At 41.9% G+C, this 26,478-nt stretch overlaps 1 protein-coding gene across 4 annotated transcripts in view; it reads right to left on the bottom strand.

Moving 5' to 3' along the window:
* LOC137156683 (tumor protein D52-like) overlaps positions 1 to 26,478 on the bottom strand; it is a 188,351-nt gene that overhangs the window by 134,530 nt on the left and 27,343 nt on the right. For 3 of the 4 annotated variants that reach the window (XM_067553574.1, XM_067553577.1, XM_067553575.1), the window contains exons 2-4: positions 13,853 to 13,968; positions 11,673 to 11,821; positions 10,588 to 10,689 (exon numbers count right to left, since the gene is read on the bottom strand). In XM_067553574.1, the coding sequence (XP_067409675.1) occupies positions 10,588 to 10,689; positions 11,673 to 11,821; positions 13,853 to 13,968 (367 nt within the window). Of the gene's footprint in view, positions 1 to 9,562; positions 9,590 to 10,587; positions 10,690 to 11,672; positions 11,822 to 13,852; positions 13,969 to 26,478 lie in introns of all 4 variants that reach the window. The other variant, XM_067553573.1, reaches the window with a different exon arrangement.

Raw genomic sequence — 26,478 nt, 5'->3', positions numbered from 1 at the left:
ATTGGAATGGCTATTTTTCAATTGTAAAATAGTTCAAAGATGCAAGACAAGGATAAGCCATTTGACTATTTGAGTAGAAGACTCAACTAGTCTTCTCAGCGCAAGTCATTTCATGAAACAGGATAGCCTAGTCTGGTTTCTGTATCACTATCCCTGAACTAGTCCATGAAGCTGAGCTATTTGAAAGAAACAAAATCCATATCTACCACCACCATTACAAGAAATATAAACTTAAAGTGGGGATAGCCAATAAACACTATTATTTTGTTCTCCCCCCATCTTAGGCATATTGCTTGTCTTAGAGCTTTTTTAGTTGGGGTTGGTCCTGCTTTGAGCAGGGGGTTGGACTAGATGACTTCCTGGAGGTCCCTTCTAACTCCAATCTTCTAGGATTCTTTGGTGCAGACTATGCATTTTAAATATGGATAGCTTTTTATTATTAGAGAACTGTTGTGTACCAGGTGTTTTCTAAACACAAATCACTTAATTAGAAGTTTTATTGTAGGTATTTCACAAACGGGTCTTGAGGAATAGTGTCTAAGTGAAAATGGAGTTCAGGTCATCTGGCAGTTTCTGAAGGAGACCAAATTAAAAAGGCACAACAGCAAACTACCTTGATACTAAGGGAAGATTAGCCATATTGGCCTCTTCCTATCAGGAGCAGTTTAGTGATCTGAAAAAGGAATCCTATAAGTTGCTAAAGATGAATACAAGAGAACAGCACAAGTATACAGGGACAAAATCCAAAAGTTAAGGCACAAGATGAAGTACACCTACTAAGGAGCATAAAAGGCAATAAGAGGTTTTTTAACAACATTAGGAACAAGAGAAAGATGAAGGAAAGTATAGGTCCACTACCTAGTGGGGAAGGAGAGCTAGTGGATTGACAAACACCAAGAAGGCAAAGTTTAATGCTTCTTTAATGCCTTGTTTAATGCCTATTTGTCAGATGTATTCAAAACAGCAAGGCTTGTTGAAATTCATCCTAGGGAAAAGGAACTAGGTGAAAATCTTGGAACTGTTGGCAATTAACTTTGGCTATGTCTACACTGCAGCACTAATTTGAATTACAGAAAGCAATTTATAGAAAGCACTGCAGACTGTCCACACTACAGTGTTTGTGCTGATTTCTTGCGTCCACACTGGCCAGCCTTAATTCGAATTAGAAAGCAGTGCAATGTGGGCAGCTTGGATTTTAAACCCATTGACTGCAGGAAATGAAAATTTAAATCTTCCTGGGGCTGCTTTGCGGGAAGGTACTGAAATGGGGCATCATGGGATACAGTCTGGAGGCCAATTAATTTGAATTAAGTCCCATTGCGTCCACACTCACACTAATGAGAATTAACTGATGCACTTCAGGCGCTAATCCACTTGTAGAGGTAGTTTTATTAATTCGATTTTAAAGGCTCCTTAATTCGAATTAACAATGTGCAAGTGTAGACACGGGAGTAATTAATTCGAATTAAGGGACTTTAATTCAAATTAAGACACCAGTGTAGACTAGGCCTTTGAAAGCTCATGAAGGATTGGTGAGATCCTCGCTGATTAGAAAGGGGCAAACATTGTTCCCCTTTTTAAAGATTGATCTATAACTCAGAGGATCCTCTTAGTATCTTTCAGCCTAACTTTAATACCTGAAAACATACTGGAACAAATTAATCAATTTGTAAGCAGCTTGAGGCGAATAGGCTTAAGGAATATCCAGCATGCATCTGTCAAATGAAATTAATTTCCTTTGACAGGGTTACTGGACAAATGGGTGGGGGAAAGCAGTAAATGTGATTTTAATAAGACTTTTCACAATCCCACATGATATTCTCATAAGAAAACTAGGGAAATGTGGTATAGATTAAATTACTATCAAGGTGTGTACACAATGATTGAAAGAGACCATACTCAAAAGAGTAGTTATCAATCATTCCCTGTCAAACTGGGAGGACATATCTAATGGGTTCTGCAGAGGTCTGTCCTGGCTCCAGTACTGGAATAAGCTTCCAAGGGAGGCTTTAGAATCCCCATCAGTGGATGTTTAAGAACAGATTAAGACTAGACCTATCAGGGACATTCTAGAAGGTATATTTGGTCCTGCCTTAGCATAAGGGGCTGGATTAGATGTCTTCAAGGCCCTTTCCAGGCTTAAGTTTCTATGAATATGAAGGATAAAAAAGAGCAGCAGCTTTGAAGATTAGTTCAGGAGGCAGAGTGAGGCACTTGGACAAGAGGTTTGAAGTTGATGGTCAGTGGAGGGATTTGAAGAGGGGGTGGACATGGTCAGAATGACTAGTCAGAAAGCTTATTTTACAAACTGGCAGTCCAGAGAGAAGATTGTGATAGCCAAGTTAGGCAATGAACAGCTGGAGCTGGCGAGATGGACAGAGTGTCTGATCCTGGCAACATTTCAGGATAGGCAGCAAGACTAACACTGCCTAAACGTATGGCACTGGATAGTGGAATTGAAGCTCAAGTCCTTGAGCTTCAGAGAGAGACCGTGTGATGGTGTTGCCTGCCGACAACAAGAATGCAAGGAGAATTTGGGCTGTTTTACTTGAATTATTGACAAAGCTTCCAAGATGTTATACTGGCCAAGACGCAGGGAGACCAAGTAAAAATAGAATTGAGACTCAACATGAAGACAGTAGTTGAAGCCATGTGACTGGCTGTTACCAGAGAGTGTCTAGGGAGAAGAGGGGGACAAGGTTTCTTGTGGGACCCTTAAAAGAAAGGAAGAGAAAGCTCACCAAGAGAAATGCTGACAGTGACCTGTGGAAGAAGAGCAGGTTACTCACCTTGTGCAGCAACAGAGGTTCTTTGATATGTGCGTCCCTGTAGGTGCTCCACTCCAGGTATTGGCACGTCCTCGATCAGAGATTTCGCCAGCAGTGCCCATCAACATCTTGAACATGTTGAACATTGTTCAACATCTTTATTAATGATCTGGAGGATGGGGTAGATTGCACCCTCAGCAAGTCTGCAGATGACCCTAAGCTAGGGGGAGTGGTAGATACCCTGGAAGGTAGGGATAGGATACAGAAGGACCTAAACAAACTGGAGGATTGGGCCAAAAGAAATCTGATGAGGTTCAACAAGGACAAGTACAGAGTCCTGCACTTAGGACGGAAGAATCCCATGCACAGCTACAGACTGGGGACTGACGAGCTAGGCAGCAGTTCTGCAGAAAAGACCTGGGGGTAACAGTGGATAAGAAGCTAGATACGAGTCAGCAGAGTGCCCTGGTTGCCAAGAAGGCTAATAGCATATTGGGCTGCAGTAGTAGGAGCATTGCCAGCAGATCATGGGAAGTGATTATTCCCCTCTATTCGGCATTGGTGAGGCCGCATTTGGAGTATTGTGTCTGGTTTTGGGCCCCCCACTACAAAAAGGATGTGGACAAGTTGGAGAGAGTCCAGCGGAGGGCAACAAAAATGATTAGGGGGCTGGAGCACAAGACTTGAGGAGAGGCTGAGGGAACTAGGCTTGTTTAGTCTGCAGAAGAGAAGAATGAGGGGGATTTGATAGCAGCCTTTAACAACCTGAAAGGGGGTTCCAGGGAGGATGGAGCTAGGCTGTTCTCAGTGGTGGCAGATGACAGAACAAGGAGCAACGGTCTCAAGTTGCAGTGGGGGAGGTCTAGGTTGGACATTAGGAAAAAGCTTTTCACTAGGAGGATGGTGAAGCACTGGAATGGGTTACCTAGGGAGGTGGTGGAATCTCCATCTTTAGAGGTTTTTAAACTGAGGCTTGACAAAGCCCTCACTGGGATTATTTGGCTGAGGTTAGTCCTGTTTTGAGCAGGGGGTTGGACTAGATGACCTCCTGAGGTCCCTTCCAACTCTATATTCTATGATCCGGGTCACATATGCACCATCCCTGTCTCACGGTGCTGTGTGTGCACGCCAAAAAGGGCACCAAACGCAGACCCCTCTGTTCCTTCTCTACTGTAGAGCCATGTGTTTGACTCTGAAGTAAAAGGAAAGGAGGGTGAGTAATGGACATCTCGAACAACTTCTGTTACTGCACAAGGTGAGTAACCTTCTCTTCAAGTAGTGTCCCTGTGGGTGCTCCATTTCAGGTAATTTCAAGCAGTGTCCTCAGTTGGGAGGAGGGAGCTTCAGAGTTGTTAGGTTGAATAGAAGAGAGTACCTGATTTTTGGTTGATGGCGTAATGTTTTATGAAAGTGTGGGCCGAGGTCTAGGTCGCAGTCTTGCATATTTCAGTAATTGGCACGTTATGCAAGAAGGCTGTGGATGTAGCAACTGATCTGGTTGAATATGTCCTGATGCTTTGGGATGGCATCACACCTGAATGTATGTAGCATGGGTGGATGCAGGCAGAAATCCAATTTGAAAGTCTTTGGGTGGATATGGCGTTGCCTTTGGAACATTCCGTAATTGATACAAAGAGTTTAGGAGATTTCCTGAAAGGTTTAGTTCTTTCCAGGTAAAATGCAATGGCTCGTCTGATGTCCAGCATGTAGAAGGCCGCATCCTGTGCGCTGGAGTGTGGTTTCAGATAAAAGATAGGAAATATATACAGGCATTGTGGACCGTTCGTAACTCCAGTATGTTTATGTGTAATTTCATGTCCTGTGATGACCATTTGCCTTGAATGGTATGGTCTTGTGGGGGCGCTCCCCATCCAATTCGTGATGCATCTGTTGTGATCATGACTGAGGGTGTTTCTCTTATGAATGAGTTCCTGCTAGAAGGGTGTTGGGCTGTGTCCACCATTTCAATGATGGTTTGATGTTTCTTGGGATTGATACCGTTTTGTATATAGAGTGTCTGTGTGGTTTGTATACTGCCATGAGCCACATTTGAAGTGGGCTCATGTGCAGCCGTACATTTTGCACTACTAAGGTAGCAGCTGCCATTTGACCCAACATTTGAAGGCATGTATGAACATCCAGCATTGGGCTGCTTTGTATTATAGATTCCAGATTTACAACAATCTGAAATCTGTTTGGTAGGAACGTCCTGGCAGTAATAAAATTCATGTACGCCCCTATAAACTCTAGTTGCTGTGCAGGTTTTAGGGTGGATTTTGTGTTTATCAGGCCTAGTGTGTGAAATACTGACCCTGTGGTGTGAACTGTGTGTACAGCTTCCATATAGGAGCGTGCCCTTATTAAACAATTGTCAAGATTGGGTGTCACCATATTCCCCTGTCTGTGAAGGTAAGCTGCTACTACAGTAAGGACCTTTTTGGGAGGGGGGGGGGGGGAAAAGAGACAACGACACGGGGACTCTTGGAGCACTGTAAAGCCCAAAGGATTAGCACCGTGTATTGATAGTGGTTGTTGAGGAGTGTGAATCTTTGGAATTGTCTGAATGAATAGTAATGTGAAAATATGCATCCTGAAGGTCAAACCAGTCCCCCTGTTCCAGCACTAGCAATATAGTAGCCAGAGTAACCATCCTGAATTTTTGCATCTTTAGGAACCTGTTCAATTTTCTTAAATCTAAAATGGGTCTCCAACCTCTGGTTTTCTTTTGGGTGAGGAAATTATGGGAATAAAAAAGCCTTTCCTCTGTGTTGGGAGGGAACATATTCTATGGCACCTATTTGGAGTAAGTGATGAACTCCTGTTGTAGTAGTTGTTCGTGAGATGGGTCCCTGAAGAGGGACAGGGAAGGAGGTAAGGTTGTGGGTAGGGAGATAAAAGGGATAGTATATCCAGATTGGATAATTTCTAGTACCCATTTGTCTGATGTTATGTTCGTCCAGTGTTAGTAAAAAGGGTGTAGGCAATGGTTGAACAAGATGGAGTCTGGCTGTTGAAGGAGAGGGAGGTCATACAGATCCTCAACCAAGACCGCAAAACTGCTGCTTTGGAGTGGCAGCCTAGGATGTTGATGGCTGCTGGATATTTTGTCAACGTCGCTGTGGCCTTTAACGGGAGTGAGATTATTTGCAGAACAGACGATATGAACAAATGTTGGTATCTGGAATTATAGGGTTGATATCCTAATGGTCTTGTTGCAGGTGTATAAATTCCAAGGGTGCGTAGCATAGCTCTGGAATCTCTCATGGTGTGTGTGACTTCCTTTTGATTAAAGTGAAGCTCCTTGCAGAGAAAACGAATGAAGATCCTCTATTGCAGTCCTGCCTAAACAACTGCAGGCAACCAAGTGAAGCCATGATGTCCTATACATGATGACCGCAGTTGCTACAGTTCTAGCCGCAGTGTCAGCCACATCAAGAGAAGCCTGCAGTGCTGTTCTTGCAACTAATTGCCCTTCTTTGAAGAAGGAAGGGAATTGCGGTTTGTCCTACGGGAGAAAGTCAATAAATTCAGATAGTTTTGAATAATTCTCGTGGTCATAATTTGAAAGCAAGGTGGCATAGTTTGCTACTCTTAACTGAAGAGTGACTGATGTGTATACTTCTCTTCCCATTACATCCAGCCTTTTATCATCTTTGTCATGTGGGGCTGACTTATGATGCTGTTTATTCCTCTGGTTGGCCGCTTCTATAACCAGAGAATTAGGGGCTGGATGGGTGAAGAGGAACTCAATGTTTGGAGGAGATAAAAAGTATTCTATCAGCCCTTTTACAAGTGGGGGTGGATGGTGGCTGGGGTCTACCATATATTATTTGCTGGCTCCATAAGGGCATCATCCACTGGAAGGGTGATTTTGGTGGAAGCGGAGGTCTGCAATATCTTAAGCAATTTATGTTGTGATCCTGCCACTTCCTGGAGAGGGATATCTAAACTGTCCTCCACCCTCTTAAATAGTTTCTGGAACTGCTTAAAATCATCTCCACTTAGGAAGAAAGAATCCCATGCACAGCTATAGACTGGGGACCGACGAGCTGGGCAGCAGCTCTGCAGAAAAGGACCTGGGGGTAACAGTGGATAAAAAGCTGGATATGAGTCAGCAGTGTGCCCTGGTTGGCAAGAAGGCCAATGGCATATTGGGCTGCATTAGGAGGGGCATTGCTAGCAGGTCACGGGAAGTGATTATTCCCCTCTATTCGGCATTGGTGAGGCCGCATTTAGAATATTGTGTCCAGTTTTGGGCCCCCCAATACAAAAAGGATGTGGACAAGTTGGAGAGAGTCCAGTGGAGGGCAACAAAAATGATTAGGGGGCTGGAGCACAGGACTTATGAGGAGAGGCTGAGGGAACTGGGCTTGTTTAGTCTGCAAAAGAGAAGAATGAGGGGGGATTTGATAGCAGCCTTTAACCACCTGAGAGGGGGTTCCAGGGGGGATGGAGCTAGGCTGTTCTCGGTGGTGGCAGATGACAGAACAAGGAGCAACGGTCTCAAGTTGCAGGGAGGGAGGTCTAGGTTGGACATTAGGAAAAAGTTTTTTACTAGGAGGGTGGTGAAGCACTGGAATGGGTTACCTAGGGAGGTGGTGGAATCTCCATCCTTAGAGGTTTTTAAGCTGCGGCTTGACAAAGCCCTGGTTGGGATGATATAGCAGAGGTTAGTCCTGCTTTGAGCAGGGGGTTGGACTAGATGACCTCCTGAGGTCCCTTCCAACTCTAATATTCTATGATTCTATGATCTGCAGTCATAGGGGAGAGGGGGGGAAGGAGACGACACTATGGTCTCATCAGGTGAAGACGAGTTATGTGCAGCAGGCGGCATTTCTTGCTCTACAGTTACATCATGTTTGTCGTCAGGACCAGTTAGTTCGGGTCTTGTCTGAGTAGGTCTAATAGGTGACCTGTCTGTAGCTATATGAAGTTGAGGGTCTATTATGTGATGGAGTGTAAGTAAACCAGATGTCCCAGGCAGGCCAGTGCATGTGGTATCGCGGGTCAAACCAAGGAGGCAGAAACCATGGATATGGTGGTTGTCTGATGTCTGGATGGATGGGCTCTTCACTCACATCCTCTTCATCACTGGAAAAGGGGATGGGAGACAGGCTGCTCATAGGTAAAGTGCACCAGAGATATGTCGGTGCCGTAGAGAGGTGATGGGGAAGATTTTAGACATTCCTCCTCATCATCATGGTGTTTGCTCTTCTAAGCATGTTTTCGTGGAGCAGGAGTCGTCGGCTCCGTTGTAAGTGACTCTGCAGAGGTGTGCTCCGTATCGTTTCCTGGTACGGACATGCCCATTGGTACCCTCGGGGCCATCTGTTGCCCAGGCTGTATCGGTGCAGAGGGGTTTTTCAGTGCCGATGTAGACTGGTCAGAGTATGTCGGTGCCGTACCACTTATCAGCGCTGAGATGTGTGAGTCAGTGCTGCTGTGTCCACCGTTTCCTTCGATGGTGCCATGCCACTTCTCAGTGCCAGTGTCTGAGACAGTGCCACTGTTGAGGCAGTTACAGCTGTTGTGTGGACCATTGCTTTAGATGGTGCCATCTCAGCACAGGGCTGTTTTTATCTCTCAGCTCCTTAGAGGATCGATGAGAGTCTCCTTTGTCAATGAGGAGACAGTACCAGAGGAACCTACAGCATCTTTGGTACCAAAATCTTGGTCCTTTTCAGGTGACCTCCTTTTCTTGGCATGCTCCATTGTGGATGGAGTAGATTGCCTTTTTCTGATGTTTTCTTGTGGAGAGACATTACTCTGCCCAGGGGCTGAGGCAGGTCTTAGCAACCACTCCATGAGTATTAGTTTCAGGCAGAGGTCCCTGTCTGATGCACTGGGAATGTCCAGCTGAAGTGGGCATAGCATCCCTGCACAAGGTGCAGCATTTGAAGCCGGGGGAACCTGACAGAATGCTAGCTATAATGAAAGGGTAAGTCTAAGGGACTTCTAAATGCCCAGTAATTCAAGTATTAGTTTTAGTTTCTCATGCACGTTACCCTGAACTCTTTCTTAAGACACAATACCATGTAAAGGGTAGTGTAAATATTGTTTATGCAGCTACGTTATCAATTCCATCAATTGGAATTATCCTTTATACACTCCATTTAGTCAGACCAAGATGATCCACCAAAGTCTGTACACTAACGTTAGATTTATAAGCAACTGAAAAGCAAGGGCAAGCTACTAAATTTGAGTCTTATTTGCAAGTTAAAGATTACATTTGCTTCGGATTCCAAAAATAGTAAATACAAAAGGGTGAGAAATAGTTTAGTTGGGTAGATTACAGACATTAGTATGCATCTATTGCTTGGAAGCGTATTTAGCCTCAAATATTGTGACACCAGTGTAATTACTGAACACCTACTGTGATAAGACACATGGAAAGGACAACTGCTACTCTATCAATGCATTACTGAACAACATACATGGTACAAACAGGGGACCAGAACTTTTAATCAGACGTTAGAGGAAGGAATTCTGCATGCCATTGACCTCAAAGCCTTTTCATATCTCCTTACAACATACTTCCGGAACTGTTTGCCCTCCCACCCCTCAACAGCTTCCTTTCTTTTACTTTTAAAAATGGATTAAAGTATTACTGTATTTCCTGTTCGTTTAGCAATTGCCCAAAATGATAAAATCCACCCCGACATTAGACTAGTTACTTTTATTCTCTGTACTTAAGGGAAATAAGTGTTGCCTAAATAAACCAATTTTAAAACTGATGTGGAACAGTCTGACCAACTACATGCTGAAGTTATTAAAAATTCTAAAGCCCACCTTACCTAAAGGAATGTGGAAATGCCTGCAATCTACAGGACGCCAGAGTAAGCATTAAAAAAAAGAAAGGAAGTTCTGATAAATCTGCAGTAAAATTAATCAGATGTAGCGACTTCTCAAGCACTCAATTTATAGAAGCAAGAGGTAAATGGCAGCACTTGAAATGCAGGGCTGACTATTACACTGTTTTCAAATGCTGTTAAATTCTTACATGGATTAAATTTCTATGGACCAATTAATAATTTGGTCCACTAATGCAAGACAAGCTACAGCAAGAGACCGGTAAGAAACAGGAATTTTGCCAATTCCCTGTAGTGAAAGCAATACAATTATATAAACCTGTGAATGCTAGTGGACTCAGGGGGACCAAAATCAAAAAACAATGAATGTCATGGATGTCAAAGCAAGGTTAGTTTTAAACTGTCTTTTTTGTATTCGTGTGCATGAAAGAAAGTTTTGGTACAAGATGGCAACAGATTTTCAGTTTGGCAGTGATCAGCTTTTAACCTTGTATACTGGCAGTAGTTCATAAAGTAATAAAATCAGGCCCTTGGAATGAAGTTAGGAATAGTTTACAGATGTGAAACATGACTTAAGGAAAGCAAACAAACACTATCCATATAAAATGGACTTTGATGCAAAAGCTTTAGACAGTCATGAACGAATGTAATGTGCTTCCATAGGCTGAGATAGCCAGAAAAACAGGAGCAATGACAACACAAATACAGATGAAAATATTTACTATTTAAAATCCTACTAAAGAGAATCAAGTGGGAGAGACAGTAGAAGTAATAATTTAACAGTAAGCTATTTTGCATACATAAACCCACTTAGCTGAACAGAATTGCATATAGAGATTTTAGAGGTGGATTCCACAAGCAGCCATTCTCTCACTCAGCTCAAGTCAGCAGCAGATGCTCTGCAAGTTCTTGGTAGTCTATGCCTTTATTCACTGTTCAGAAGCGCAAGTGAAGTTAAAAATAACATACCCACCCACACTAAAGTTCAGTAAAAGATTAATGAAACATACTTCACATCTTCCAGCTTCTTTGTGATGACTGAGCCAACCGATGAAAAAGCAGCAGAAGCCTTCTGCCCAGCCTGAGACAGGGTTTCTGATGTCTTCTTATATCTATATTCAAACACCCAGAGGTAAATAGGATTCCATTAGTAATTTTACAGACAGTTTCAAGTTGTGCTACATTTTGATACAAAACCTAAAAAGCCACATGAACCTTGAGTCTTTGAATAAAGGCTGATATCCAAGATATGCCCCAATCAAGTTATTTGGCTTGATAAAAATTACTCTACAGCCAATTCTGCTGATGGTCAGACTACATGATGATCCCTTCAGCCTTAAAACTTAAGTCACTGTGTCATCAACTCAAGTTTCAGTGCAGGCTCACCTAGAAATCAATCTGCTTCTTCTACATGAAGCTAAGCAACATGCTCTCAGGCCACTGGAGAAGTGCTTTATTTAAGCTGCAGGCTGAAACCAAGACTGCTAAGTTTTTTAGTGAATAACTGCTTGAAGAGGTGATCAAGCCTTTACTCCTACTTAGTGTTGTATCAGTGTTATGAGACCTTTCAGTACAAACTTTTTACCTCAGACATACAGTAGTTGCAGATCTTTCAGATTATACCAGTTGACTGATGTTAAAAATGACAATTAGTTCCATCTTTGGAATTTTGTTTGGATAAAATCCCAGGTTCAAGTACCCATTGTGGAGTTGAGTATTTCTTTTCCTACATAAGGGAAAGATTTAGAATAGTTTGCCAATTAAGGGGGAAAGGATATTCCATTTGATATGCTTGCAAGACAGATGAGAACGTAGGATCTGCTTTTTCATTTATGTAGAATAGGAATGATGGCACTGTAAAAGACATGATTGATAGAAGTCTCACTGGAGCAAGGACTTAACTAGCTAGATTTTAGCAAAGCTTAGTTTTACCTTAAACTTAATGCTCTTAAGAAGGCTACTACTACTTCTTCAGAAGTTTGTAAGAAAATAAAGTTTGACTAGTAAATATATTAAAAAGTTTAACAGCACAGGAACAGTTTTTTACTTAACCAGCACTGATTCATGATATACTGAACCCGTGATAGGGACATACGCTGAAGTAGAAGTCACATCTTGCCAGCCTTTGGTAATGTTCTGCCTCAGTTCCTGCAATGAATTGATTCCCAGTTTTCTCTTGATCTCTGCTAGATGCCTCTCCTTAGCAGCTAGCACCTGTGAGAGTGTTTGGATTTCCTCTTCTACCTAAGGCAGTATACAGGACAAGGAGGAAGATCAGTTAGCAAGTGATATTAATTGAAAAACATTTAGCATTATGAAGTCATTTACAATGGATGCCACGTTTTAACATTTCATCTCATCCTTTAGAAAGGCATTGATGCAAAAGTGTCTTTGTAAATAAAGACTTCAGACATTAGGAAGAGACTGGTGCAAAAAAGGTTCTCATCTTCTCCAGCCATTTCAGCGTTTCTGGAGGAGTACTGGATGATTTAGGAGATTAAATAGGGTATAGAGCCTCTCTTCTGTACTCATCCAGATTACTTGTAACTAATCTGTCTACTAAACAGTTCTTTAGCTGTTTAGAGATAAAGGATTGACTAAATTAAGAATTACCACACACAGTCACATCTTGACAGTCCTTTCATGTTAGGATTCAGGGTCGGTTAGTGGGACTAAAGCTGCACTGTACCTGTTCAGTGCATAAGAATTGTGCTCTTGTAAAAGATCAGGGTAGCAGCCCTGGAGACAAGGTTCAGGAAGAACAGGCTTTGACAGTATTACATTTCTTAAAAACAGAAGGCCAAGGTTTGAGTGTCCAACATGAACTACCCTATGGAGACCCTATCTTCAGAGGAGAGGTGCTTATCCAATCTGCTGTATAAATAGTCTCCAAAGCCTATATGAATACCACTTCAGAACAGGCCAGCAGAAGCTAGAGACACATGGCTAGCTGGGGAATGCCAGTTTTGTTCATCAACTCTAGGAGATGTGAAACTAGCATTAAGGCCAAGGTGTTCAAACTTAAAAGCCTGAAGTTACTCCTTGAGTCTCCATATGGACTCTTATTTGCGTGGCCTGATTTTCAAAATTTCACTGAAGGTGTTCAAGCAGCTTTAGAAGTAAAGGATTTAGGAGCCTGGTTCAAGTCAGGTACCAAAGACATTTGGACTCATATATAAAGTCTTTGTTTAAACAGTGTTCACTGAATGTTCACTGCTGGTATGAACTGGGGACAAGATTAGTTTCCTTGTAAGCCATGAGCAATACAGTGTGCATATAAACAGCACTACAAAAATGTAAAAACCATTAGCAGCGTAAGGAGGTTTCACCAGGGAATTCTGAAGTCAAAGTGTGAAGGGAAATGGAGAAGTTGTTCAAGCTTGGGACCCTAAAGGCAGACACTTAAAGCTATGTTTAGGCACCTACTAAAAAGAAGCCGGTTGGGTAATCATAGGACTGGAAGGGACCTTGAGAGGTCATCTAGTCCAGTCCCCTGCACACATAGCAGGGCTAAGTAATATCTAGACCATCCCTTAAAAATCTCCAATGATGGTGATTCCACAACCTATTTAGGCAATTTATTCCAGTGATCAACCACCCTGAAAGTTCGGAAGTTTTTCCTAATGTCCAACCTAAACCTCCCTTGCTGCAGTTTAGGCCCATTGCTTTGTGTCTTCTCCTCAGAGGTTAAGAGCAACAATTTTTCTCCCTCCCTTGTAACAACCTTTTATGTACTTGACTGAGAGGGGACATAACAGCTTTCTTCTCTTCTCCAGGCTAAACAAACATAGTACTTTCAGTTTTGCCTCATAGTTCATGTTTTCTTACCTTTAATCATTTTTGTTGCTCTTCTCTGGACTTTCTCCAATTTGTCCACATTTCCTGAAATGTGGTGCCCAGAACTAGACACAATACTCCAGCTGAGGCCTAATCAGCATGGAGTAGAGCGGAAGAATTACTACTCGTGTCTTACTTACAACACTTCTGCTAATGCAAAAAAATGCAAACCTGATTCTGGGATGTAACAGCATTACACTGTTGACTCATAGCTGGTAGCTTTAGCTGATTTTAGTGAGATTTGTGGGCATTAGAGCTTTGAAGAAAAATATATATATCAAAGTACAGTAGGTCCCCAACTTTAGACATCCAAAGTTGACCATTTAGGTCAAACGGATTCTGACAATGACTTTAGAGAATTATCTTATTCAAATTTTGAAGTTGGTCTCAGATTTCATTTGGCACATGAGAGCCACTTGCATGAAGATTATTCTTTACCTTAGCAAGTTCTTTTCTTAGTTCTTCCTGTTCTTCTTCAGAAAGATTTTCTGTCATGTTAACAGTAGCAGCAACATCCTCTCCTACCTCAGGTACCGCATCTGAGCTCAGCAAATCTTGAAGAAAAGGAGATTAGGAGAGTACTCTATTTGCTATGAAAAGATGGTACAAATATTACATTCCATGATGATTGTAGATTTGTTCTTGTGACAAACACTATGATGCCTGAAAGTTTGTGTAATAAGGAGTCCTGAAATCCTTAAGACAATTGGTTTGGCACTTATACAAGGTCCTCTCTAGTTTGACAACAACATTGAAGCCAGCTTCCTTAGTTTGGAAGGCTTTTTCTTACTCATGTAGGATAAATAGGAAAGAAAGCAGAGTTACAGTGACTTGCTTTAGGTCTCTGCATGTAGTGGTATAACTGGAAAAAAACAAATCCTTGAATCTCCATTGCTAGACCCCTGCTCTAACCAGGGAAAAGTATTTGTCATCTGTTCAGAATGTGACTGGTAGGTTAAAGGAAGATACAAGTAACATTTAGCACCCAACGTGGGATCAGAAGAGCTATATTTTCTACCCTTTGGCCTTCTTAACTGGGGTTTGGGAAAGACGACTGATACCTTGTACTTAAATAGCTGTAAACCTGATGTGTATTTAATATCACCTCTGCAGACAAATGGCAAATTTTAAACGGCCAATGTAACAATTAAGTAAGATGGATTCTAGTCTCATTGTAAGTCATTAGAGCAGTTCTACCAGTACAACCTCACTGCTTTCAGTGAGGTTGCAATTAGTAACATTTATCACGTAGAACCGCTTACTGATGTGCAAGGATAGCCATCTTGTCAAGAGCCTACAGTTGAATTTACTGTTCTGGTAGTCTCAAGAACCAACTGAGTATTTGATATGGAAAGAGTCAGCAAGAAAAGCTCTGGACATCAGTCATTTTCTGATCAAAACACATTTTGAGTACTGGCATGTACTGTGATCACCACTAAATGTGTGCTTCATAATAGTCTGATTAACAAGTTTTTGGCTTCAAATATGGTGGACACAAAGCACTAATGTATCATTTGGAACCTTATGGATTCCAGCCTTAATACTTCATCTACCAGCCAGTTTGTTCAGTGTATTCAGTGTTACTGCTTGTTAGGCAAGTAATTCTTGCTAAGCCATTTATCCTCACTTATTAATTTCTATTACCAGAGAATCAGGAAATCCTGATCATGGACTAGGACTCCTTTGAGCTAGAAACTGTGTAAACAAGACAGTCTCTGTCCCAGAGAACTTGCAATGCAAGCACAATAGTATGTGGACATACTTAAATTAAGGGTATTATAGCAGAAGGGCATTGGTTGTCTAGTTGGGAAAAAAGACTGATCAGCTGGAGTGTATGTCACAAGAAAGCAAAGGGCATGCTATATACCTCAGAGTCAAAAAACAGATCTTTATGTGATGAGCCAGTGTGTCTCTGGAAAGTAGATCATCCTATTAAGTTTTCATCCATACAATTCTTATGGGGTACTCTTCAGAAACAAGCCTGAAATACCCAGCCTCCTCTTCCTACAGTGCCAAAAGTAACACCACCATTTTTATAGGATCCCCAAGAGTATGTTAATTTTGCTCTTGAGCCAAGACTGCTTGAAAGCCTTATTCCTAAGGGGATGCAAGTAGGGCTGTCAATTGACATTTATACATGCAATTACCTCAGAACAAATTAACACTTAAAAAAACACCCAAGAGTTAATTGCACAGTAGGGCACCATGCTTAAGGGAGCACTGCTGCATGCCTCTGGGGCAGGGGTTCGCCTCCTCCCACCGCCATGCACCACTGATGCTCCTGCCTCTTTCCCCCCCACCTATGGAGCCACTCCAGCCAAGCTTCGCCAGACTAGGAGCCTGCCTCCTGTCTGCTGTGCAGAGCGGGGTGGACTGATGTTGGGGTGTTTCTCCCCCCCGTCCATGTACCCGGTTGCTGCTGAGCTGGTGTCGGTACAGGAGAAGTGTCTGCTGCTGGTGGCTCAGGAGCAGTGCCGGCCTTAGGGATGGGCAGGCTGGGGTGCCACTTCTTCCCACACTGCTCTGCTCCCCTTACAGCTGCCACTGCTCCTATCCACCCTCCTCCTGCCTTGGAGGCAGCTGGGGCCAAGCTGCTTGGGACCAAGAGCTTCCTGTCTGCTGTGCAGAAGGAGGAGGCTGATGTCAGGGTGTCCCCATCCCTCTGCCTGTGTACCCGGGTCTCCACAGAGATGGGGTGGGGGGGGGAACAGGGAGCCTATCTGTTTGCTGCCGCTGCCTCTGGGTCAGGAGTGGGAGTTGCCAGCAGCTGCTGCTGCCTGAAGAAGCATTCAGGCTGGTGAGTGCTCTGCTTAAAAAGAGATGAGTAGACACCCACACGTTCCATCCCATCCCTCCCCTCCGACATACAAACACTTAAATAAATGGTATTCTATTATTGTTTTATAGTGCAATTAAATCGCAACTATTTTAATTTCAGTTAATTTTTTTTTAATCGTTTGATGGCCCTTGATGCAATCAACTGAGTGATAGATTTTTTTGATTTTTTTTTTTTTTTTTTTTTTTTTTAAGAAGTATTCTTGTCTCCAAAGGGAGACTGAGGCACATGTATGGTAAAGGGAAATCAAGCCTCGCCAATCTACTAGAATTCTTTGAGGGGGGTCAACAAGCATGTGGACAAGGGTAATCCAATGGATGTAGTGTACTTGGATTTTCAGAAAGCCTCCCTCACCCAAGGCTCTTAAGCAAAGTAAGTGGTCATGGGATAAGAGGGAAGGTCCTCTCCAGTATCAGTAACTAGTTAAACAATAAGAATAAATGTTCAGTTTTCAGAATGGAGACGGGAAAATAGTAGTGTCTCCCAGAGATCTGTACTGGTAGCAACATGTTCATAAATGATCTAGAAAAAGGGATACACAGCGAGGTGGCAATATTTGCAGATAATACAAAACTACAAGATTGCAGTCTGCTTTGGACTTAACTAAGTTACAAAGGGATCTCACAAAACTGGGCGACTGGGCAACAAAATGGCAGATTGACTTTGAATGTCAATAAATGCAAAGCAATGCCCATTAGAATATATAATCCCAATCATACACATAAAATGAGTGGTACCAGCTAATTTAGACCCCATCAAGAAAAATACTGAGTCATTGTAGATAGTTCTCTGAAAACATCCACTCAATGTGCAGCAATCAAAAAAGCTAACAATGTTGGGAATCATTAGGAAAGGGAGAGAAAATATTATATTGCCTCTTTATAAATTCATGGTACGCCCACATCTTGACTACTGTGTGCAGATCTTGTTGTCCCATCTCAAACAAGATATATTGGAATTGGAAAAGGTATGGAAAAGGGCAGCTAAAATAACTGGGGTATGGAAAAGCTTAAAGAGATGAAAGATTAATAAAACTGGGACTTTCCAGCTTGGAAAAGAGACTAAGGGGGGAACATGACAGAGGTCTATAAAATTATGACTGGTGTGGAGAAAGTAAATAAGGAAGTGCTATTTATTCTCTCTCATAACACAAGAACAAGGGGTCACCAAATGAAATTGATAGGCAGCAGGTTTAAAATGAACAAAAGTTAGTATTTCTTCACACAATGCAGTCAACCTGTGCAACTCCTTGCCAGAGGATGTTGTGAAGGCCAAGACTATAAATGGGGTGCAAAAAAGAACTAGATCAATTCATGGAGGATAAGTCCATCAATGGCTATTAGGCAGAGATTGCTGTTTACCAGAGGCTGGGAATGGCTGATGTGTGGATCTCTTGATGATCACCTGTACTATTCATTCGCTCTGGAGCACCTGGCATTGGCCACTGTCAGAAGACAAGATACTGGGATAGATGAATCATTGGTCTGACCAATCTGGATCTTCTTATGCCATTTTATGGCTGTCAGACATTTCTGTACTTAATGCTTTCAGACACCCTATTGGAAGGCAAGGAGTGGATACAGGGTCATAGCCAAGATTGCTTGCAGAAACCTAACCAACTTGACTGGCTTTTATGTGGGTTTAATATTATTGCATTAAACCTTAATGACAGTCAGCTGGGAATAGCACAGCTCTTCAAGTACTTCAGTAATTAACTGACTACTTCAGAACACATGCAAAAACCTATGGGAAGGTATGAAACAGAAAATAAAACCCAGTAGAGACTCAGATGTTTGAGAATTTAGAATTGGGACACCAGTATATTACAATCTGACTGGAAAACAGTCACCCAGATTATCTATCCATAAATAGATTATGTGAATTCACGGCTAATGAAACATGCCAGATTGGCAGCCTTGTCTATATAGTTGAGGAATACAGGTTCAACATAAGCAGCACAATCCTCTTCACAGTACAGCATGCCTCAATCTTGAGCTCAGGAGACCACCCAGGTCAAGACTGTAAATAGGTTGACAGTTGACAATTGACAATATGCATTTAGTCCTCAACCTCTGCACCACTCACCAGCAAGGTGGATTTTGAGGTGCCTCATTTTCAAGAGACTGGGAACCACTGCTATTCAGAGTCCTCTTCCCCATACATAGAGTGACTTCGGTTAGTCCTGACGCCAGAGTTTTAATCAGCTTTCATAGTAGGTCTGAACATTCCACAAGGCTTTAAAAAAAAAAAAAAAAAAAAAAAAAAAAAAAAAACACGCTCATCCTGCCAGTAACATGTGGAAAGCTTTCTATCTGAACTGAGTAGACAATATTGACACATTGCTAGCAAGTGACTGGCCAACTCAATTTCGTGTCTGTTGATATTCAATAGAAAGTAACAACTTTACTTATGTAATAAATTTAAAGGTAGTAAGAATTCAGAGCTCTATAAAGTTTCCCTTCTGCAAAATAAGTGGAAGATATATTGGAGGAGAACTTGTAAAACAAAGAATAAATTTGGATACTGTCAGCTCTTTAGTAGCTAGAGTCTGGACTAAACAGATTAAGGAGCTAGATTGTTTTCATTCTAAGATGCTTGCAAAATAGAGGATGAAAACACTAGGATGACTTTTTTCAGAAGTTTAAACTAGTTTGATAGCACAAGTTGTGTGTGGTAATTAAGTTACTTTTATACAATTAAGGCTGGCCAAAATTAATACATGGTCAATTTAGACCCACCTGGTGCTTTTTTCAAAAGAAGTCTTCCAGTGTATGTTAGCTGACTAATTAACATGAGCAATCTCATGACCTTTTTGAGGGTTAATTCCAATGATAATATTGCAATTACTTCCCCACTACATGTTTGTCTGGAGAGCTGGAATGGCATCTTCAACTACCAAGTTTTTAACCGATCTTCTGACCCAATGTCAGTCTCATTTGCTTTAAGAAAGCTGAGATCTAAATGGTTTGCAAAAATCGAGAGGGAAAGTACTTGGCTTTTAAAGAGATGCCATTAGCACTTAAGACATAGATTGAGAACCGGCTATCTCCTTAAGAACCTGAGAAATCTTGTTTTCAGACTTCCCTGTTCTGCTACTACAAAATGAAGTACTACAGTATTAGGATCCTCCACTTCAAAGAACTCCTCACGAGCACACATCCCACACATTATCCATGGTCTCAGAAAAGTTACCTATTGACCTGAAGTTACTCAGGTTCATTCTCTGGCCAAAAAACTAAGATTGAGACGTAGTCGACATGATCTGAGCCACTGTAGTTCTGGGAACAGGGAAATATAGTCCTTTTAAAGGTTGTAGGTTCTCTTACTATTGTAAGTTTGATACCTGTCATGAATTTTGCCCTCAGTGAGCAGAAATAGGGATAAGTTAAGTCTGACCAGCAAGTGAAGCATCATAACAGGCACAACAGTTTAGAGCCCATGAACAGGGGGGAAGGTTCCTGTGTACAATAAAGGAAGATTTTTCTTAATCTATCTGGCCTGCTAACGATCTTAAGTTTAGCAGTTAAATGAATAAACAGCTAACTGCAAAGGATTTTTGTTTTGCAATTTACAATGGAGAGTGTCTAATTTAGAGTCTGTCAAGTCAGTTTTCCCCTGGATCATGTTGAGGATCCATACCTTGAGTGCTTACATTAATTTAAGATGAAGGTGTTGGGCAGAGTTGTCCTTGTTCCACAGGAGTCATTGGTTTTCATTTTAACTTCAATCTGAGAACTGTTCTTGCTCAACTTTTTTTTTTTTTTAAATAAAGTTATTTCACTAATTCTCCAGTCAGTTGATCTTTCCTCCATACTAATATCTTCGGCCTCCTATCTACAGAGCATCAAGTGCCCAAACAGTCTTTTCCACCTCTATACTTTAGCTTTAAAACATACTTCCTAACCATTCAGTCCTCCTGGGCAGCCAGGGTACTATATCCTTTTGTATTTAGTTTTTTTAACCCATTATTTTACAAGGAGCTTCTTGTGCACACTGCATTCAGCTCTGACCAGAGAATGAGAACGATGTGTTCACTAGCAAAAGGAAGGGTCAGTGGGGCAGGAATACAAGCAAGCAAATGAACACAGAAGGGTGCCAAAGGCTCTCAGTTCTCCAATTGGAAACTATTGTCACAAATATTCAAGAAAGAAAATAGAAGTGCCAGTTCATCTGTAATTTAAATGTTTAACTTAGAGCAAGGGCACTAAAGCAGCTTTTTTGGCATGTGTTCCGCTAAAGCAGTATTCATCCCACCCAGACTCTGCTGTTTGTGTAAACAAGAAAGTTAGTTTGAAGCATATAAGGGGGGAAAAAAAAGCTATGTAGGAATTATAAAGTCTTTAAAATATGAGCCTTTGTTAGATTGGGCAATACATTGACAGAACCAAACCATTAACATCAGATTTGCACCATTTTGGGGCACTGGCAATTTTAAACTGAAGTAACTCAGATTTTTTTGGTACAAGAATCACATGCAGTGAAGCAATTGTCAAGGTATGTTAAGTATCCCCATCCTGCAAAAATTCACTTTCCTAGTCGGTTTTCAAGTCATTTAATTTTGCTTAGCCTACTTCAGACCCCAGACAGCTTGTTTAAAGAATAAAATCAATTTTAGTCAGTCCATAAAGCATATGTATTGCAGGTCAGTCCATAAAATACAGCATATTTTTGTATCCACCAAGTCTCCCAAGTTGGGAACAGTGGAGCAAATTGTCCTCATTTACACCTGCAACCCTGATGTTGCCAGACTATGACTTGGGGCCGAATTTGGCCCCACTACCAAACCTTAGACTTGACAGAATGTGTTTCCGGTTGCTGAAGATGTAGTCATTTCTACATAGATTAAAGCAAACTAGTACTAGGGTGACCAGATAGCAAGTGTGAAAAATCAGGAGAGGGGGTGGAGGGTAATAGGCACCTATATAAAACAAAGCCCCAAATATCAAGACTGTCCCTATAAAAATCAGGACATCTGGTCACCCTAACTAGTACACTCACCACTCCCCCCACCCCCAAATATTAAGGAAGTTACCAGAATTCTTCTGTACAGGTGATCCAGGTGGAGAGATGTTAACACGAGGTGACAGGTAAAGATAGTTTCTGTTAACTCCAGTATTGAAATCAAAGGGAGATTTATAATCCTCATATAGATCCATATCCCTCCAATCCATCCCAGGAAGTTCAGCATGCATGTTCATTCCTCAATATAGATCAACATCCGCTGAAGCATTCATCCTGATTTTCAGCATTGTGCATTTTCATTCACTTAGTAGTCCAGACCACAGGATTTAGATGGTTTACTTTCCCACACAGCACTTTATTTCCTTTGTATGACTCAGGTGCAGTACACATTTAATAAATTACTTCTGCGTCATGTCGTGGTTATGGCACAGAACAAAACCAAGTTTCTGTAAATCTATAAACCTGGGCTAGGTTTTACGGATCATTCCCTCTGTAAACAAACACTTGCTGCACACTATGCATAGGCTTTTGGGAGGTCAGTCTTCTGCAGAACTGGAGTCAGAATTTTCAATCATTTAAATAAAAAGTGTCAGCTGACTGCAGCTGTACCAGGATATCCTTAATCTTCTAGGACACAAAAGGATTACTAGCCATAATCTATTTTATATGCCATCTGTGTAGGACTTTTAATCAGGGGAAAAGAAATTGTGTGACTTCCTGTTGTCTGTACAGCAACTGTTTTTTTGCTAGCCACACAAATTATAAAATCAGAAAAATGTTTTTGTTTATCTAGTGCTAGGTTAGCAAGATTACAATCCAGCATTCATCTCAGCAGTCTATACTTTAAAGTGGAATTTGTCACCTGAGAAAAGTTACCAATATGTTCAAGACACTTTTGGATGAGACTCAGGGCGGAGGTCAGCAACAGACAAACTAATTGACAGTACAGAGGAAGTGTAATTTATCTGCCTTAGTAACTCATGCATCTGGTGTTTTGGCTAAAGCCTATTTAGTGCTAGTCTATATAGTCCAAAAATAAAAATAAATAAAAAGGAAGTTTTCTGCATTAATCTCATTTTGGGGCAATGCAACTTTACTCAACTATGTTGTTCTACTCCCTCAGTTGCTTCACTACATGCTTTCAAGAGGAGGCAAGATGTTTGAAAAAGCTACACCACTTTATGATAAGAGTTATAGTGCAGTAGAGAGCATACTAATTTGAAAAATGCATACCCATCAGAAGCAAAACTGGCAAAACTATAGATGTTCACTTGAACTTGGAAAATTAGAGCAAGTTAATATTTTGAAGTGCAGGAAGACACTGATTGTAGAGCGCTTCTATTGCTCAGGTAACAAAATTGGGCTTATAGGATTCTATATACCATTGGCTCCAGAAATCAACTGCAACACTTCTTAGCCTCTACCCTAGCACCTGGGGTTCTAGGTACTTGTAGGGTTATTAAATAAAGTTCCATTTAGAAGGTAACTGCAGAGACTTACCAACTCCATCCCTCAAGAGGGGACAATCTCATCTCCGACTCATTTTATCAGCCAATCAGAAAATTAACTCCCCCCTACCCTTCTGGAAGACCACATTTGGGGACCACATTATATTAGTTTGTTAGCGTTCTGTGCATCATTGGAGTTGAATATAATTCCTAGACCCTATTCTGGAGGGGGGAAGCAGGAGGAGGAATGTTACCACAGTTCTCCAGGAACTTAGAGACTACTATGGGGGGGAGGGGGTTGCGCATTAGGAGGGGGAATGATTACAATCTGAATGCAGTAAACAGCTTCAGAGAAATGCCATTCCTGGAGTGATCCTTAGTTGAGCCTCAGCCAGACATACTAATCACACAAACTGGGTTAGTTGAGATGTTAGGGTATCAAGTTTCAGAACGGCTACCCCAACAGTTTAGTCTTTAAGATAGATAGGAACAGAGCTTGTTCACAAGCCATGATACACTCAGATCTACAGGGCTGTCATGCATTTAGATAAACATTGTTTGTTCCGATCTACAATGCAAGACCAGACCACAACTTGTCTTCATTGCTTGGGTACAACTGAATATTTTAAGCGTTCCAACAATGCACATCTCAGTTGAGATAGCAAAGGTGGAAGAGGCAGACTGAAGGATGGTCTTGAAATACTGAGAAAGAATAGGCAAAAGCTGTCTATTTCCCTTGATTTAGTCTAGGTGCCAAAGAAGTGTTAATTAGTACACTGAGATGCATCAAGAGCTCTTAAACTCCAATACCATTAAGACAAGTTTTCAGCCATCCTCTTTTCAGGTGTGCCTCTTCTTACAGTTTTACTGGTTTCCTTATAGCCAACAAGGAATCGGTCAACACATGTAAGAGCACCAGAAACCAAGATTTCCTCAAGGTCATCACAGTTTCCCACCTCTCCCCTTGTATAGCTTTGAGGAAGACTCCCATGTGAAGCAAGAGACCCTGTTATGAAGAGACCTGCCAAAGAGAGTCTTGCACACGCTATGCCTTTGAATGGCAAGATTGACTTAGCGGGACACTTGGCTAAAACTAGTTTCCCCACTCTGACCACATCACCCCCTTATTAGATGTACCTTGCCATAACACTATCTGCAGGAGTTGAGGTAGTCACAACTGGTTCAGATTCTAGCTACTTTTATAAGCCACTCCAGTGTTTCCTCAACCTTTTAAGTAGCAAGTACCCCTTAACTTATTAAAATTTTAATAAGTTCCCCAACACTCAATTTTCCATGGGATTTTATATTTACAGACTAATGTGAGCCATATATGGAAGAAGGGCTGAGTATATAAGGCCATGATATGACAGATGTCAGATCTAGTGTGGGTAGGGTTACCACCTTTACACCAGGGGTGCACAAAATCAAGTATGTACCTGGGCTAGAGGTGATGGTGGCCAAAGCTAGGAAGCTTTGAGCAGCATGCCAGTGCTGGGGAATATAAAGCACTGCACCAAATTCTTTGCCATAGATTTGAGAGGAGGAAGGGATGAGAGAGAGAGAGAGAGACAGGGAAGGAGGGTAACTGGCAAAGCCTGGGGCTGTCATAGTTGTCAATTTCACTGCTCAGCTAGAGCAGTGAAATTGACAAGTTTTCTGGGCACTGGGCTTTGAGCCAGGGAGGGGGCTGCCACCTGGGCAAGTTGCAGGCAGCTGCTGCCTAGCTGCCAGCCCAGGAGGTGGGTGATGGCCATCTTCAAGACGGGGCACTGGAGGCTGTCCCTCAGCTCGGAGCCGGGGCACAGGTGGCTGCCACCCAGCTGCAAGCCCAGCTTGCAAGATGCAGGGGGCTGCTGCCCATCTCCCCCAGAAGCTAGCAGCTGCCGCCTGCCTCCCAGCTGGGACCGGGTGGGAAGCGGGCTGCTGCCACCCAACTTCCCCAGAAGTTGGCAGCTGCCACCTGCCTTCACTTCACTCTTTCTCCCCACGTACCCCCTGTCTGTATCTCACATACCCCCAGGGGTGCATGTACCACAGGTTGAGAAACTAGCTGCCTGTCCACAACAGCTGTTCTGCACATTCAAGAGTGCTTTGTTTTTAAACTTGTCCCAAGAACTTGAAAAAGAAACAGCACAAACTGAAATCCCATTCTTGCAGCAGCAATATCAGTATAGCTACATGCACTAGCAGCAATATTAAACTATATCCTGGAAGAAGCACACAAGTCAAGTTTTGCCAGGTTTGGGCTCAACCCTTTTCTATTTCAGCAGGAGTGTTGCTTGTTTAAAGCACTGATTCCACAAGTTTGAGGACTGTTACTTAATTGCTTCTTTACAGAAGGACCAGGCCAGGAGTGAGCAGAAGAGATGAAGGCAGGGGATGAGCAGAGGTTTGAGGGGAAATAAGCACAGTTGTTTTCTAGACATACCTGCTCCAGAGACTCATACTGATAATCACAAGGAGTGCCCTACCTCAGAGGTGAAATGCTGGTTAACTGCTGTAGAAACATTTCTACTCTAAAAATGTAAGGGGAGTAGTAGGTCAATAGACTAAGTGCTCAGCCCTTGATTTACACCACTTTAGATACAAGGCTGTCAAGAAGATTACTCATGACTAATGCACGTAAGCCAATTCCAACCAAGTTTACCAGAATGCGATGTAAAATAGCTCTGTCAAGGCATTATCACCAAGAATCTTACATGTTACAAGTAATTGGATTGTGATCTGTTAGCGTTCCAAGAGTTCTCAGGGTTAGTATTTAGCATGAGAAATAAGTGCTAGTATTTCTCTACATGAATCGTAAGTGCAGAGAGCTTCCTATGCAGTGAGAAATAGAGCTGTGAACACTGAATCAACGTTAAAAACAGGACATCTGTTTGATTAGTGTTGAGCACAGATGTGTTTGTTCCTCAGCTACCACCTGCTACCTAGTTTCAATTTCACAGGCTAGGGCTAATACTAATTGGTAGTGATCAGGTGACAAGTATTGCCATCTTGTTAAGTGCTCTCTCAAATGGAAAGGGCTAAGAAAGCATAATGGTAGCCTGATTATTGCAGATTGCATTTGTGAATGAATCAGTTGTACACTTTTCCTAGTCATAGCAGATACAATGGTCTATTAATTCAATCCATCTCCCCCTACCTTGTCCTAAGGGCATCTTTCTAGGAAGTTTGATTAAAGAAACTGAGCCCCAGGTGTTTCCAGCCTTGATTTGAATTTGGTTTTTTGGGGTTTGTTTTTTTTCCCCTGTTTTTACTGTGAAGTGTTTTTTGGTACAGAGTAACTTAATGCAAAACAAAAACAAAAAGTCAAACAAACATGCAAGTCTTCAGTGAAGACAGCCTTAGAATCTGAAGCACATTTCAGCAATATCTATTTCCTTGGTCTTCCACAGAAGTCAGAGAGAGAGTTGGGTGAGAGTTCCCAGAATGATGCAGGAGTTAGAGTCGAGTTTTATGATCTCCCACATCCAAGAGATCCAACTAAACATAATGGTCCCTTCTGGTATTAAGAGCTAAAAATATGTTGTTCTTGCTCATATGAAAGTGTTTAAGTGGCAGCCAATACTGAAGCACACTAGCAGAGCAGCCTAGTGAAGACTGTGGACAAATGGCACATGTTGCAGTTGTTTGTCTTTTCATACTGGTCTCAAGTTTGTCCATACACAGAGGTTTTCACTTTCTGAGCTAGATACTCTGCAGTGCAAGTATCTTTAACTGGTAGCATAGCCTCTGCTCCATCAGCTTCATCTCCTCACACATCTGTGCTTTCTTGCATATATAGCCCATGATGCTCTGGGGATGTCCTCAAGAACTAG

Source organism: Emydura macquarii, unplaced genomic scaffold (genome assembly GCF_026122565.2).
Source record: "Emydura macquarii macquarii isolate MOO-44397 ecotype Brisbane River unplaced genomic scaffold, CSIRO-AGI_Emac_v2 contig_1477, whole genome shotgun sequence".
NCBI lineage: Eukaryota > Metazoa > Chordata > Testudines > Chelidae > Emydura > Emydura macquarii.
This window is presented reverse-complemented; position numbering and strand designations above follow the sequence as displayed.